General features: G+C 41.8%; 1 protein-coding gene across 5 annotated transcripts in view; it reads right to left on the minus strand.

Moving 5' to 3' along the window:
* SLC44A1 (solute carrier family 44 member 1) overlaps positions 1–7,255 on the minus strand; it is a 100,799-nt gene extending 93,544 nt beyond the window's left edge. Inside the window, exon 1 of one of the 5 annotated variants that reach the window (XM_072922691.1) lies at positions 6,945–7,248. In XM_072922691.1, the coding sequence (XP_072778792.1) occupies positions 6,945–6,971 (27 nt within the window). In that variant the 5' untranslated portion in view covers positions 6,972–7,248. Of the gene's footprint in view, positions 1–6,944 lie in introns of all 5 variants that reach the window. The other 4 variants (XM_072922692.1, XM_072922690.1, XM_012577372.5 and 1 more) reach the window with 4 other exon arrangements.
* Positions 7,256–17,134: the final 9,879 nt, after the last annotated feature.

A 17,134-nucleotide genomic window follows, 5' to 3' on the forward strand; every position in this document is an offset into this window, starting at 1 on the left:
AACCTTATTAGATATTCAGAAACTCTTTCTCTAAAAATTTATAGCCAAGCTTTCAGTACAGTTTCACAAAACAAAGGTAAAAATTAGTAATCAGTTTAATCAACAGGTAGAAGTAGCCTGACAACACTGCATAACCATTTTTAGCATGCATAAGCATAAAATTTACACAATTTTCTAAGAGAAGCTGTTTTAGAGGGGGAAAGATTAAAAAAAATCGCAAATACACAGCTTCTGTTAAATTGGTTTGCAAGTTCTACTTTTCACAAAAGAAATCACTGAGCTAAGTTCATAGGAAATTAGTCAGAGCAAATACAGAAAAGGCATGCACAGTTACTGCCAAAGCTTGCCTTCAGAGCAAGCAGCATAAAGACAGTTAACAACTTCACTACTTAACAAACACTCTCGTTTCTTCACAATGACAAATAAAAACCATCATTTGGATGATACTTAACATACCTTCACAATTATTAACCTAAAATTCTGATGGCTGACAGCAGTCTTGATGCCAAATAGATTAACTAGGTTTGGATTTAGCATTCACTATTAACAATACAAGATAATCAGTCTTCTCCAAAACTGTTCTCACTTCATCAAAAAAAAAAATTTTGCAAAAATTTTGTAATTTTTGCTATGTCCCATGTTTGCTCCTAGTACAAGCTATCACTTCCTGAAGCTCTTAAAATGTCAATGTTTGAATTACCTGACAAAGTAAAGGAAATAACTCACTACCTACAAATTTTAAGAAGTGATACAACTGAAGGGTCGTCTGAAGCTCAGATCAGCTAGTCCTCATTAGGAAAAACTCAATGAATTTTATAGAGTACTCACAAGTATCTATGTAGTTGAAATATTTCTATGTCAAGATCAAAAGGAATTATTTGCACAGGTTGTGCAGTTGCTTGTGACAGCATTTATAAAAGGACATCTCATGCTTCACAGGAAAGTAACAGAGCTTACAGACCAGAAATACAGAAGCAACTCCATAAGATGCCTTATCATTAGCATGTTCTTGGATCCAGCTTGTACACTTCATCCTTCTTACAATATCTGCTTACCAGAGGCTAAAACAGAAGCCTCATCTACTGTCAATATATTGAAAGGGAAATCGCTTTCTGTCTCCTGGAAGGAGAATTCACAATTTACTCTGTGTCCCTTCACCATTATTTGTCCAGTCTTCTTCCATGATGGTACCCAATGCTCAGAATGAAGCAGGCACGTTTTGATGCCTCTTAAACTCACATGACTGCAAGAACCTCTGACAACTGAAGATATACAGCTGATGTACAATTAGTAGTCTGTATTGCCCATAATGGTTGGAAGAGATACTCCTCAGAACTACTCAATTTTGAAAAAAATTAGGAACTCCAGATTTATTCAATGCTGTTTTGATACCAGGGAAAGTTAAGGGATGATCTCTCTTCATCTCCTCTTATAATGGGAAGTTCTTACAGTCTTTCAAAAACCAAGATCACCAGTGAAACCACCAAGAATAATATGTGCTTTGTTTTTCCCAGTCATGCCTCCAGTTTCCAGCAATATTTCAAGCTTCTCTTACACACATCATAGATTAAGTCACTAATGTAAAATCCTGTAAGTTTATTTTAAACACACACAGTACTTTTCAATAGCAACACAAATACTAAGACTTGAATAAATTGTCTTGTTTCCTACAACATGCTGCCAAAACAAACACCTTATAACTACTATCAGCTACTACCATTGTAGGACAGCAGGAAGGGAGAGGAGATTTTGTGTTACAACTGTTCCATGAGAAGGCAGTTTAAGGTCTGTCTCTCCCCACATGTCATTCCCTTTCAGTCTATGAATTTCTGTCCCCTCAGATATAACAATGCAAACTTTACAGAACTATGCTATAAACTAGATCATGGAGCAATTTGAGTTATACTGCAAGGTAAGTTTCTTGCTTAAAAAGAAACAAAGAACCTATACGTATTAGTTCAAATAAACAGATTTACAGCACAGCCTAACAGTTGTGGCAACATAGGAGAAATGAACTCCAACAGTTGCTTCCTTAAAATCCAGTTTTAAAATGGATTGATGCTGTGACATAGAAGAAAATATCACTGGAAAAGGAGAATAATGAAAAGCCAGGGAAGAGAATACCAGCACTCAACTCCATTTTTCTTCCTCAGTAAAAATAAAGATTTGAAAGAAAAGCAATTATTTTAACAACTCAGAACTTCTGCACCATTTGTTAAAAAGATCCCTACATTTAAGTAGAGAAGATAATTTCCAAAACAGCACAAACATACAAAAAAAACACCACAAACTCAAACTAGAGTTACCTCCATCAAAAGTAAGATGGAACTTAAGCTTTGTTGCACAGCAGATACATGATAAAAGGGATGCATCCAGACAGAAGCATCCTTCTTGTGAAAACACCCATCTCATGATAAATACAGGCCAAGAGAGGACAGTGGGCCAAAACAATATGAAGGTACTGACAGATAACAACAATACCAGACGGGAGATAGAAATCCCACCTCAGTATTTTTTCCTTCCTTTACAAGTTTTCATCTCATATCGGATAGCAAACTTTGGCTAAACAACAACTCAAAGAAATATTAGGAAGATCTGTTCATGATAACAAATAATAGATAAACAAGAATGCTTTAAGACAACTGCTAAGATGTAGCTGACATTGCACAAGCTTTTCTCTACAAGCTCAAGGTTCAAGATGGTGATAGTAAAGAGACAGCAAGCACAAAAAAATGACAGCTTAGTGATCCTAAATAAGTACAGAATTACACAAGCCCCTAAAGAAAACAGATGACAACGCCCTGGTAACACAAGGAAGAAACAACAGATAACACTGAAAAGGAACAAGAAGTAAAGAAGAATTCTAGTTGGGATGATAAAGAAGTAGCAGAGATCATAGAAAATACTACACCATGGGAAGTGAAAGAACTTTGTGCAACCATGGAATACCAAAATGAAAATAAGAAAAACTGGAAAATAAGTACTCCAGTTCTGATCACCTCAACAGGCAAAACAGCAGCAACAGAAAGTATCAGTTCATCTGGAAGAAAATCTGGTATGGTCGTATTAAGTTTAATTTAACATGACTCTTAACAGATAAAGCTGATAAATTTGGTAAAATAAGAAGTTAACAAAAGGGGGAGAAAATTGGAAGTATAACCACAGACGAGTAGTGGCAAATAAACAATAATCAGAGAGTAGAAGGCAGTGCATAACTGCAAAACAACAGCACTATCCTTCTACGGACCACCCACTTAGCAACTGGATTGTGGGTTCCTTCCAGCTCAGAAAATTCTGTGGCACTACACACAACCCAGGGAGAATAAGACATCATGTGGCAGAGGATTACATATGCTGTTGAAAGCAACAGAGCCCAAGGAGGGTAAGAAAGACATGGAATCCTTGCAACTTGGGCACAAAAAGCCTGTAGAGATACTAACTGGAGACAATTTCAGCACAACACAGAATATGGACTGGAATTTACTTAATATGAAGAGGAAAGAATGTGTGGCAACAACCATATATTTCTCTGTTCAGGAATTTGGAAAAGAAGGCAAACAGACTAGAATGCTGCTATTTTCAAGGATGGGGAATAGCAGCTCAGAATAAAATTAGGAAGGGAATAAGATGGCAGCAGGATGTAAAAACCTGTGAAATTAAAACAGAAAAACTGAATAAATGTGGCTTTGGGTAGTTAAAAAGGCAGAAAAAGCAGAAAACAAACATGAGAATACATCTCTGTAAGCAGCAATCAATAGTGCTGAATAAAGGTAAACATGTCAATTCTAATCAGTTTTTCTCTGGAAACCTTTAGATTCTGCTGGGCAAGAGGCACAGGAAAAGGTCTAAGACAGAGGCCTTCAGACAGCCTGCAAAGCAAAGGAACTGGGAAACATATCTAGGGGGAAAAATGGATAATTGAGTATGAAATAAAAGCAATTAATAAAACTACAAATAAACTACAAAGAAATCTATCAGAAATTATTAAAGAAATTATCTGAAATGAGAGGAGAAGATGGCAGTCATGAGAAAGGGACTTGGAGATGCAGTAATCAGATAAGATGGTTGTTAGCATCAAAACAGAAGTAATCATTTCTGTCAGAAACAGAAACAGGGATTAGCAGATGAAGATCAAATAGGCTAGAGCACTGAAAACTAAACTTAATGAGAAATCTACTTGAAAAACAAAGGCATAAGGAATGAGGGTGTTCACAATAAGAGGAGCAATTATGTCAAAGACCAATATGAAACTACAAATGGAGAAGCAAAAAGTAGGTGAGAAAAGGTGAAGGAATGTCTGATGGACCCCTGACCAGGAAAACTGTAAGAGGAGGAAGTGCAAAGACCATAGTAGATGAGGAACACAACAATTTTTTCATTATAAAAGGGATGATAGGACAGACATTAGGACCTAATGTAGTGCTGTATGGTATACAGCAAAGTTTCTGTAATCCATATACCAGACAAAACTGCTGGTAAAAAATTCAGCAACTAGCCTTTGATTTGGATTTCCTGAGGAGACACATCATTGCTTATGGTAATGAAATTAAATAAACTGCCATTGTTTATACTTCAGTCATATGTGTATGGGGTGCAAAGCCCAATTGTTGTATTGTATCTTGCCATACATAAGGAAAGCAAATGTAAAGTTTAGTAGAATACTATTAACATCATACAACCTTGCAGCAGAACACAAATTTCGCTAAAACCCAAAATCAGTCACCTGAAATCCATGAAAAGGCTAGATATGCAAACCAACATCCTCTAACATTACCCACAAACAAGCCTGCATTTTCCTTTAAGAAAAGATGAGTGAACTGTGATTCAAATTCATACAGAAGAGCTAGAAAGGGCCTAGAAAACACTCAATAAAAGCAAATTGGACAGGAATCACAGAAAATAAGGTTGAAAAATACTTGAAAACATTTATTCAAAACAGCAACTTCACTCAGTGCTCCAAGTCTGTATCAGCTTTCTTTATGCCACTCCTGACAGATGCTTATCTAACATGTGGGGTTTTTTTAGCAAACCTCAAACAGTACAGAATTCACAATATCCTCTGGCACTCTACTGCAGTGATTGAACGATTTCAAAATCTGCCCCTAACATTTAGCATATATCTCACTCTTAATTCAAATCATTTGTTCATGCACCATAAAGCTTATTGCCTTCCTCTTTGCAGCATATTTGCTATACAGAAAAGATGTTTCGTATTGCAACTGGACAGCTCTCCGCAGTGTTCTGCATTGGAAGGACAGAGCTCTTACATAAAAATAAAAGTCTGCCTGAACGGATGAGCTACAAAAACTCATCTCTGTGATGAGTCATCTGGGACAGCAGAAACGGACTTTCCCACATAAGCAGTCTGCTGGAAGCTGGATTCAGCCACTGCAAGTGATACAGGCAAAGGAAACTAGCATTTACAAGCGAGCAAAGCACAGCCAAGGCATCAGTCGTGACTGTCTGTATTACAGCCTTCAGAAAACAGCCACGCAAAAAAAAACCAGCATAGTTTTGGCTGTGTTGTTCAAAGGCAAAGTTAAAATGGGTAGCAGTGCCACAAACTGGAGCATTGGGTGGAGCTCCCGACAGTGAAAGAGGAGTCAGTACGGGCAAAACAGAGCGAAGGGGGAGGGGGAAGAAAGAAAACCCGACCTCGGAAACAAGAGATTGCACAGGACCAATCACACACAGGGAAATGGATGTAGGGAGGCACCTGAACCCTTGGCCATAGAGTGAGGAAGGAGGCTGGGATTAGAAGTCTCCCTTTCCAGAGCCAGTGGACTTGAGGGCCTGATGAGTTTTCTCCCATGCTGTAGCTTCTCTCTGTCGGGGTGGGTAGTAGGGACCTCAAAGAACATGCTGCAGGGAAGGGCAGGGCATGCAGGGCTACCCAGGGAGATGTACTGAGCTGAGGTGGGGATCACAGGACTGTGGTGCAAGGCACTACGAGGATGGCAGGTGAGAACTGGGAGGGCTGCAGCCATGGCAGGGAAGTGGAGCAGCCTAAGCCACAGACTGCAAAGCCAAACAAGGGCTGGGGAAGAAGGGGCAAGGTGAAAATGAGCCACAGGAGAAGCAGCACTCAGAACAGTAGGTAGAGGGTGGAAGTGCATAGCATGGTAAGGAGCAAGGCTATGGTGGGGATGAACACAGCCATGAGTGGGAAAAGCACAGCTACAGAGGGAGCAAAAGGGTGCACAGTTCGTGTGCATGAAGGCTTTGGGCGAGTGAATGGACGGCGGTGGTACCCAAGCACGAAACAGCAAGGCTACGGGAGGGGAAAGCAAAGTGTTCGCAGTCACGGGAGGGCACAGCTGGTGGTGGAGGAACTGTGGGTGAAGTGGGGAGGGAAAGCGATGGGTTCCCAGCAGTGGCAGAGTGTGGGTGCAGACTGGGACGCAGGAGAGGGCGCAGCCACGAGAGAGCGGCGCTACAGGTGTAGGAGGGCGTGCGGTGCCACAGGAAAGCGGAGCTCCGTGGTGGGAGCCAGCACAGCGGTGCTCTTCCCACAGGGAAGCGGAGCTCCGTGGTGGGAGCCAGCACAGCGGTGCTCTTTCCACAGGGAAGCGGAGCTCCGTGGTGGGGGCAGCACAGCGGTGCTTTTCCCACAGGGAAGCGGGGCTCCGTGGTGGGAGCCAGCACAGCGGTGCTTTTCCCACAGGGAAGCGGAGCTCCGTGGTGGGAGCCAGCACAGCGGTGCTCTTCCCACAGGGAAGCGGAGCTCCGTGGTGGGGGCAGCGCAGCGGTGCCCAGCCTGAGGCGAGCTCCGCGGCGAGGGGCACAGGGCCGCCAGAGAGCGCGGCTGTGGAGGGGACAAGCGGCTGCGCAGCCACAGGACAGCGACATGGACAGACCCGGGGCCGGGGGAGGGGACACACAGCAGCGGGGCCGGGGCCAGGTGTGGCAGGGCCGGAAAAGGGAGGGGAACGCGGGCCACTCACCTGCGCGGCGGAGCTGCAGCAGCCCATGGCGTCCGCGGGTCTCTGCCCCGTGGGTGCCCGCTAGGCATCCACTCTCCGCGATTCCCCCGCCCCGGGCGTACGGAGGGCGGCACGGAGGAAGCGGCGGGGCCCGGTCAGACGAGCGCGGCTGCAGCAGAAGCGCCGCCGCGGCGCCCCCTCATTCTCCTCCCCACAGCGGCCGCTCGGGGGCGGGCGGCGCCTGGGGGCGTGGCCAGTGCACTGCGGCGCGGGGGGTACCTGCCCGCCGCCGCCGCTTCCGGTGTGGCGGTGGCGGCGCGGAGCCGCTCCGCCGGGGCCGGCCGAGCTCCGAGCTCCGAGCTCCGCGCTCGTCCTTCGCTCGCCCCGCGGTGCGGGAGCGGCTCGTGGGAGCCAGGCTCTGTTCAGCGGGGCTGCCCAAGAGTCTGAGCCCGCCCGCTGAGGGGAAGACCAGACCTGCTGGTGGGGCCTGGTAGTACGTACGCATTTGCAGCCGAGAATTTGTAGTAGAATCAAGCGCTATTTCTACTCTTCTTTTAATGCTCCCAGAGATAGTGACTGTTATGTGTAGTAGATATAATTTGCGCCATTTCTAATATGATATATGTGATATTGAATATTTGTTAGAGTATACATGTTTGTATTAGGATTCCCCCCCTCACAGGCGCAGGTGAGACCGGGTGTAGATTGGAAACTGATTTACAAGTAAGAAGGTACAGCTGGCCAGGAGATGGGCCATGTCTGGGGAGATACAGAAACCCCAGGTGCTGATCATTTGCGTGAACGACCCGAGATGGATATCATGGAAATCCTGAGGCAGATACATGTGAATACGGCGTTCCCGTAAATTTCATCAAAGGATTCAACAAACTCCAGACAGTGATTTGTTCTCCCTCATCACCAAAAAAGAAAATCTTATTAACATATGGACTCTGAATAGAAGAAAAGACTGATTGCTGAAATCTTGGCCTCAGGCGGAATTTTCCCTATAAAAACCGCTTGTGCCAGGATGGAGGCGTGTGGGCAGAGAGGAAAACCTCTGCTGAGGCTGACTCCTTGTTGCACACCCAGGGCCGACCCCGGGCTCGGCTCTGTTCTTTCCTTGTGGCTGGCTAGATAAAATTTGATTGTAAAATAAATATTTTATTTTTCATATTAATTTGGCTGGACAAATTTTCATTTATAACAGTGACTTAACCACTTTCCTCGGCAGCCTGTTACAATGGTCACCAGCCTTATGTGGAAGGATGTTTTATAGTATTCCCTATAAACCTCCCTTGGCACAGCTCTTCCTACCTGAGAGAAGAGACAGACCCGCACCGGGGTGCAACCTCCTGTCATGAAATTCTAGAGAGTGATCAGGTCACCCCTGTATTTGGAGCCTCTTTTCCTCCAGGCTAAGCAGCCCCAGCTTCCTCAGCCACTCCTCACAGGACGTGTGCCCCAGACCTTCACCTGCTCCACTGCCCTTCTCTGGACACACTCCGGCACCTCAATGTCCTCCTGCAGAGTCTGGACTGGACATGGAGCTTGAGGTGTAATCTCACCAGTGCCAAGAACAAGGATCCATTGTCCTGCTGGCCGCACAATTGCTGATACAGGCCAGGATGCTGTTTTCCTTCGTGTCCAGCTGGATCATCTCCGGCTCTGCTCATGTTCAGCATCCCTGGGCCCTCTTCCACCATGCAGCTTTCAGCTACTTTTACCCCGGCCTGTAATGCTGCCTGGGATTATTTTGATCCCAGGACAGGACCTGGCGCCTTGTTGAACTTCTTACCACTGGCCTTGGACCACCAATCCACCAATCCAGTTCCTTCTGCAGAACCAGCCTACCCTCAGCGTGTCAACATTCCCACTCAATTTGGTGTCATCTGCAGAGTGACTAAAGAGGCACGTGATCCCCTCATCCAGGTATATTAATAAACATACATCGGCCCCAGTACTGAGCCCTGGGGGAACACCACGTGTGACCTGTTGCCAGCTGAGTTTGGTGCCATCCACCACCACTCTTTGGGCTCAACCTTCCAGACAATTTTTTATCCAGCAAACAACACACACATCCAAGCCACGAGCAACCAGGTTCCCTAGGAGAAAACGATGGGAGGCAGAGTCAAAGGCTTTGCTCTGGTCCAGATAGACAGCACCCACAGCCTTTCCCCCATGCACAAAGCAGATCACTTTGTCATAGAAGGAGATAATGTTGCTCGATGAGGGTCTGACTTTCCTAACCCCGTGCTGGCTGGGCCTGATTGCCTGATTGTCCTGCACATTCTGTCCAGAACTCAAGATGATCTGTTTCAAACCTTCTGGGCACTGAGGTCATGCTGAGATGACCTGTAGTTTCCCAGATCCTCCATCCTGTCCTTCCTGTTGTTGAGTGTCACATTCGCTAACCTCAGCCCCTTTTAAGGTATGTTTGCTTGTCCAGCAATTGTGTTTGAACACAACCTAAACATACAAAGCAATACTCTCTATAAATTTGGGGTTTTTTGCTGAATCTTAATGCAGTAGCAGAGTTATCTACTATTCTATCAATATAGTAGAATATCCATTATTAGAAATAGTGTTGCAATGACTTAAATATAAAATGATCCTTGGACAGGCAGAATGAGGTAAAAGAGACCTTGTGACTAAGAAAAGGAGTCTTGTTAGGCTTCCAAAAAACCTCAGAAACTGACATGTGGGTGAGTTGTGAATCACACTGGGGTTTTTTTAGCTCTTGTTAGTTTAATGGCAAGTAGAATCATGGAATCATTTCGTTTGGAAAAGACCTCTAAGATTATTGAGTACAACCATAACCTGGCACTGCCAAGTCCACTGCAAAACCTTGTTCCTTAATGCCATATCTTCATATCCTTTAAATTCCTCCAAGGTTGGTGACTCATCAGTAAGATCACAATTTTCTGATTTTATAGTATCTGGTTAAAATAGTGTTTTACCTTTTTGCATGTATCTTGCTATTATTTTCATTGTTCCACCTCATTCTATCCAGATATTTCCCTGGTGTTCAAAGATGTGGCCATGAAATAAATGTTTTGCAGGGACACTCTCTAGCAGGAGTGATTATTTTGTGACTGACACAGTAATTGATAACAAGAAATTTATTACAAATTCTTGTGTAACTTTGGAGCCATCAGAATCTCTGTTCCTCCATTTTTCCATTTATAAAATTGACTTTTGTCCCAGCGCTTCTCTTTTCATTTGCTTGGGTATCAAAAACATTAGGTCTGTGCCATAGATGTTATTTACTCAGTCTCTTAAACAGACCAAATACAATTTTTAAAAATAGTCTGCTCATTTAGGACTTTTGCTTCAATAGTTTCATTTAGGACCTCAAAACATGGTCATGGAAATTCAATTCTGCCTCCTACTTTTTTGCATGCAGACTAAACATATTCAGCATCGTTATCAGAAGAGGATAATGCATTAAAACACAGTGCCGGCCCCCAAAATTGTGGACTCTTAAAAAAAACCCCAACATTCTAGCCAATAATGAAAAGTTTTGCACAGCAGGAGAGAGGCAATAGTAACTTCATAGTGATTAAAAAATGCCAGTCCTTCATTGGCTAAGGAGATTAGTTATGTTTTCGGTAGGGATGCAGTAATAGCAGCAGCAGTAGTTGCCTGGCTCTCACTAATTTTACTGTACTTTGGTCAGTCACACAAAGGAGAGGGAAAGTTAAAAGATTCTGGCTTATTCATAATTATATGAGCTCTTATATTTGTTTAGATTAGCATTTAATGAAGGAACTGAACTGAGACTTGCTGAATCTTAGTTCAGTGATACAGAAGTTGAACTTTAAGCATATGTCTAAGAGCATTTTTTGAATTGTGCTTTTTGGATACTTTACTGAATCTGAATATAATAGGCTCTAAGGCATGGTTGCATCACAAGCTGCTAAAGACCAAATCTGACTGCACCAATTTACTGTTAATAAGAATCTACCTATTTTTCCATAACAGATTTGAGTCTGCCCTTCTGCTCTGGCCAAGAGCTTTACCTGTATTTTCATTTCATTGCTAGACTCAAAATGACAGGAAAGAGTTTTCTAAGTACCGTCTAATACTGAGAAAGACAATGACAGAGAGAAGGCCCTAGAATGACAAAAATTACTTTAGTACTTGAGAAAATTGTAGGTTATGTCCAAACTGCTTCTATTCTGAGAAGAAAGCATTAATTATATGGTAATATTTACCTTTTCATTTCTCACCAGGTGCAGGATCTTGACCTTACTCAGCCATATTTAAAAACCTAAGGATTTTACCAAGTACAATATAATCTACATCTTTTGTTCCATATTAATGACAGAAATACCTTTAGAATAGTATTAGATAAAATTCTATCCTTTTTGATATGTTCTTAAGTGTGAATTTTGGGAAGGAATTTTTGAACAGGCTCAGTTCTGAACGAATTGCTCAACCAGGAGGTAGGCAAAACTTGGCTTTGCCATTAATGAAATGGGAAGCAATGCACTGTGCAGACTAAAAGCTGAATATTGCACCAGCAAGGTGTTGTTGCAGTATGTGTGTTTATATCCTTCTTCTAATTGACAAATTCTGCTTATTATCATTCTGCTGACTTCTTCCACCTACCAACAAACCTTCATCCTGTATGTGCTTGGCAACCACTCTGAATTTTTAAAAATCACACCCAGTGTGCTTAGCTCCAGATTACTGAGGTAGTTTCTATTGGTTTTGGTTTTTTTGTTGTTTTGGTTTTACGATTTTAAAAATTTATTTAAATGCAGAACTATGCATATTCTCTCCATAATATGCCCAGTGAATAGACTTAGTTCTCATACACATGTATCTATGCAGGATTAAGGGTGATTCTGCTAATTTCAGCAGAGTACTAATGGAAGCACATCATGAGGAGGAATAGCAGCAAACACATGGCAATAGAGGCTGTCAGCCTGTGTCTATGAGCAGGGGATAAAGCCACTGACTTATTCAGACCACCGTGGTGCTACATATCTCAGAACTCACGTGAAATTCATCATCTTTATGAAAAGTTAACCCATGCCATTGGAACTACAGCATAGAGTCTTGTGTCAAATCACACAAAACCCCAGTAACAAAACAGTGAAGCTGTATGTTATAAATTCCAGCTTGTATACTGTCAGTTGCGAATTTTTGTCAGTCAAAATAAAAACATTCAAGGAGTTCTTCTTTAAACTAGAATAGTAGGATTCTTGCAGACTTTTTAATTGCTAACTAAGAAAATATGAACCTTGCTCAGTAAGTCTGAGCTCTCACCAGTTAAGGCCAGGATTTTCTTCTTGCTACATGTGTGATTGCAGAAGGGGTCAATTCAGTAAACTCTCTGAAAAATCAGAGAACCTATAGTGATTCTACTTTTTACTGGAGCCCCATAAATGAGTCATATTAGGTCTGTTTCCATTTAAAACTATAGACTCCAAGGAGAAAGAAAGAGCATAGGGCTTTTTGAATGAATTAGGAAGGTAAAATTTTCTTTCTCCAGTCCTGAAACAAAATTTTGGTCCATTATACTCTTAGAGATGTAACTTTCTGGTGGGAGGATAAAGGTGTACAGTGGAGATCCTGTCTGTAGGACACTATCAAAAACATTCAGTACTCGTTAGAAGATTATCATTATCATAGTATGTTAGGAAAATGGCTTTCTAAACATTTCATTTACATGCTGCTTTGTATCTGTTGTACTACATTTATACCATAATGAAAGTAAAATGGATATTCTTTTTATATTAAAGCATGGAGGTTTTGCCTTATTTAATACTTGTTGGACTTCATTCTGATATCAGATCACCTGTGCATGAAGAACTGTATGAATAGAAAATTTAATGCAAGCAAGACACCTGTCACACATTTACATCGTTACCAGCCTGAGCCAAACTCATGCCAGCAATTTGCAGTTGAAATGTTCCATATCCAGTATCCAAGCTCCCAAAAAATCCAAATCGAAAAATTCTCAAAAAAAGTTCTTTAAAATACCTGGGATGGTACTGTTGTGTGTGTGTGGAGATATGGATGGGGTGTGCAATGATGGCATGGTAGCAGTCAAAACTGTAGAATTTATTTCAGCTTTTTGAGAAAATTTTGTGTTACCCAAAGGAGAAATACAAAGCCAAGTACAATCCTTCCTGTAGGGACTGTACCATCATAATACATGATGAGCTATTACAATCGCCTGTCATTTCACTCCAGGAGAGTTATGGCTCCCAGAGTGAGGATGTAAGCCTACAGATGGAGGACTGCCTGCAACAAATCTCTTACAAGGCTGCTGCTGTAAATCTCTTGGAGAAGAGTCATTGTCAAGAAAAAACTCTGCTAAGGAGACCTGCCATTTGTTTTCTTGGTGAGGATGGGAAGAGGGGCTGTAGAAAGAGGTATTGTTCCATTCTACACTCTTTAATGTTATGCTAGGAATCACTCATCAAGGAAGGTTCAGCTGTTTCTAGGAGAAAGAGAATAAAAGAGACATGGCTATATTCAAAGTGTAATACTTTGGCTTTCTGCATAGTATTTTGTATGAGAGAGGAGTAGAAATCCCTCTCCAGAGGCTGAATTTTTTAGCTTAGATATAGTAATTGCCAGCTAATGATTGATAGATTGGTACAGGTCTGGATTATTGGTTGTGCTGAATATTCTCAGTGGGTTCAGAAGTGGCATTCAACTCAGATGCAGGCTGAAGACCAAAGAGTGCTTTACCATGGACACAAACACTCGTTCATATACTCAATGTAGGTGAGTAGATGCTGATAGAGCTCAAAATACTGCTGCTAATCCTGTGTGTGAATCCTTGAAAGTAGTCTTTGGAGACTTTCAGGCTGAGTTAAACCAGAAAGGTGACTAGAGATACGGGGCTGTCAGGGGGTCTGCACAATTCAGCTCCATACTGCAGCTGACAGTATGTATACAGCTGGCAGTGACAGATAACAAAAGATAATAGGGCCTTCAGGTTGAATTTCACTGGAGTTTTTTTCCTTCTGGTGTGGCTTCTAAAGGTCCCAGCCTCAGTGCTTGATTCTTTGATGTCATTCATATTTACCTTTAAAATTAGGGTAATAAACATTTGAAAAGCAATTTCTTTTAATACAATGGCCCCACCCCTTCAGTTACAAAAAGAAGTACATATATGTGTATAAACAGGCATCTGAGATCTATTTGAAATTGACAAACTCAGCTTGCATGTTTCCTCCATATATAGGCATGCTTATCTTTAACTTCATAACAAGTACTTTGCTTAGTGAAAGCCTGTAAGTGATGTAAAGAATGATTGAAAAATGGTGTTATGTTAATTTTTCTGGCTTACAGAAAATATGGTGACTTTCAGAAGTTCTACATATTCATCAACTCCTGTTAGTATTGAGTTTCTTCTGGGGAAAAAAAAAAAGTGCATTGCTTATTTAAGAAAATTACTGCAGGTGGTAGAGCTTATGTGACCTTGTGGGCCTAGGTGGGGGGTTTCCATCCTTGTTAGTCCTGAGGACCAGGATGGTATTGTGAATGGTGTATTTTCTCCAATGAATATCGGTTCCATCGAGCAGTATCATCTGTCAGGCTGATATGTCCTATGAACCAGGCATGTGTTATTTGATGCAGTCTCATACTACTAGCTCTGGGGTCTAAGGCCACAAAAAAATTGGATGGGAGGAAAAAATCCTTGCCCATCTGCAATAACCACTGTAGTATAAACACCAAAGAAATTACATTGGCTGACAATATTCTTAAGAAGAGCAAGTTCTAGTAACTACTTTGAGCATTTCTTCTTGTCAGCACTTTATCTTTGATTAACAGGTCTTTGATTATCTAGATGCTATGGCTCACCTGGAGAATTTAGAGAGGTACAGTTGCTTCTGGTTGTTCATTAAAACTCAGAAAGTATTTTATAGGAACACAATCAGCTATTGTTATTTTTAGGCTTATTTTGTTTCAATTTGGCTACATCTCTTTCCTTTGACAAAATATCCTCCTAAATATTGTCATGATATCCACCAAGTAAGTTGTTTTGTAACGTGTAGGATTTTTCAGCAGGAATTCCATTTCCCTGCCTTTCCCAAAAACATTTATTCAACAATATTCCAGGATATTCTTGTTGCTATTTACTTCAACTTGACACCATTCTAACTGCAGCCTCTTGTCACCTGCACCAGTTTTTCCTGTTATTAATGCTTTTGTTGACAGTTGGTGTAAGTTCCTAAAGTGGGACAATACTTCCAAAATAAAAGCAGAAACAGTCTGCTTGTAGGTATTAGTCTGACAAGCCAGACATATTGCTGTTTCACTTGAAGATACATCACTCTTGAGCAGGTGACACTGAGAAATAGCTCTTTTGCTGTTGTGTCTTCACAGTTGTGGCAGACAAGCAGAAGTGTTTAATGTCTGCTGCAGGACTAATGAACGTGTGATTAATGACACAGGACTGAGACATTGGGGTGAAGGGACACAGACAACAGGCTTAGGAGGTGGAGGAATGTGCAAAGAGTGTTAATAACTGACTGAAGAGGATTTTGTTATTTTTCCTTATTTTTCCTGTCACTGTCCTTGTTATCTCACTGACCGCATTCCAGAAACCGAACCAAGTCAGCTAACTAGGCATAGACCACCGAGTCCCTGGCAGACCCTGGGTACAAAAGTGCAGTTTTATCAATTGTCATGGTACTGGAAAAATTCTGGGGCAGGATGCAGTGTCTGGTACGGACACTTTTGTAGCTATTTCTGGTTTTGGAAGATTTTCTGGAGGGATTGTGGAAGAGTGAGAAGTGTGTCACTTTGAAATTCAAAAGACTTCATGAGGCAGTTTTCAAGCTGAAAGATCTAAAAAGTTTAAATGTGGAAAACAGGTTTTTAGCAGTGCTGTGGGAACATTGTACATTTTAGTGAGGTGTCATCTATCCATCAACTCAGTTGACACGGATGCTTGCAATAGCTCATTACCAAAAACACTCTTGTTTTAGAGGCAGGTGAGGAAACCTCTCCCTTCTTGAGTCAGATCCTCAGTAGGTAGGGTCCAGCACACATCCATATTCCAGAAATTTAGTTGGCTGAATTAGGTTTAGCTGTCTGAGCCCAAGGTCAGCTACCTCCTTAGTATGAACTGTTGTAGAGAAGGCCAAAGGTGAGGGCCTGCCCCTTGTCTCTCCTGGGAGATGCTCTGACAACCTGATCACTGTTTCTGTCCCTCATCCTGACTAAGACTTGCCTTTCTGCATCTCAGCTCCTTGTTGGTGAAGTCCTCACTCACAGGAGCCTCATAAGGCTCCTGGCTACAAGCCCACCTCCCTTACTGCTTCCTAATGTGCTGTGCATTTGAGATAGCTGAAGGGCATGGCCAGTCTGTGCTTGCAAAACAGGAACAGCAAGTGAAGGAAACAGTGAAAGGCAGGAAGATTTATGAGTAGATAGAGAAAACACAAGTTCTCAGAAAATTTACATTAGAAATTGTACTTTGCATAACAAAAACTCTACAGTGATAAACAGTGCCATGCCACAAAGACAGATTTCAGTAGCTGTTTGTTCTGCAGTAAGAAAAAAATATTTCATATTTTTTCTTCTAAGAAGATAAACCCCCATGCTTTTTTAGTTAATCATCTAATTACTGAGATAATGCAAATGCTGTTGTAAGTAGTGCACTGCTGTTCACTTGTTTTTCAAATTAATGCCTCACTCCCGGAACAGTTCTGTTTGGATTAATGACCAAGGACAGACTCTGGTATAGAGCAGAGATTGTCCTTCAGATATCAAAATTAATTTCTGACAGATTTAGGGAAAGATTTCTGCATTACCAAGAAGTTTCAGTTTCAAGGAACTTGGATTTTTCAATGAGGAACTGCTTAGTCAAAATATTTCTTAAAACAACAAGAGAACTCAATTGCTATCAAAGTGATGGTAAACTAATAGCTTCAGGTAGGATTGAGACACCTGTCCCTTTTTTCAGGTGTTATCCCATCACATTTGCTAAACAGGTCAACCTCAGAGACTTTCCTGAAATAAACGTCTTCCTACTGTAAAGTTTTTTTTCATCAGAGACAATTCTGCAAAAGTTTTGTTTAATCAGAGACAATTCCACAAAATGTCCAAAGGACATATTCTGCTGCTTAGCACTGGTGTCAGGGTACAGGGAAGAGGGGACATCTTCCACCTCTCTAATGAGTGGATCTATCTTTATTGGGGGGTAGGCTAACTTATGAAAGAATTAGGAGAGCTGACTG

Source organism: Taeniopygia guttata, chromosome Z (genome assembly GCF_048771995.1).
Source record: "Taeniopygia guttata chromosome Z, bTaeGut7.mat, whole genome shotgun sequence".
NCBI classification, from domain to species: Eukaryota; Metazoa; Chordata; class Aves; order Passeriformes; family Estrildidae; genus Taeniopygia; species Taeniopygia guttata.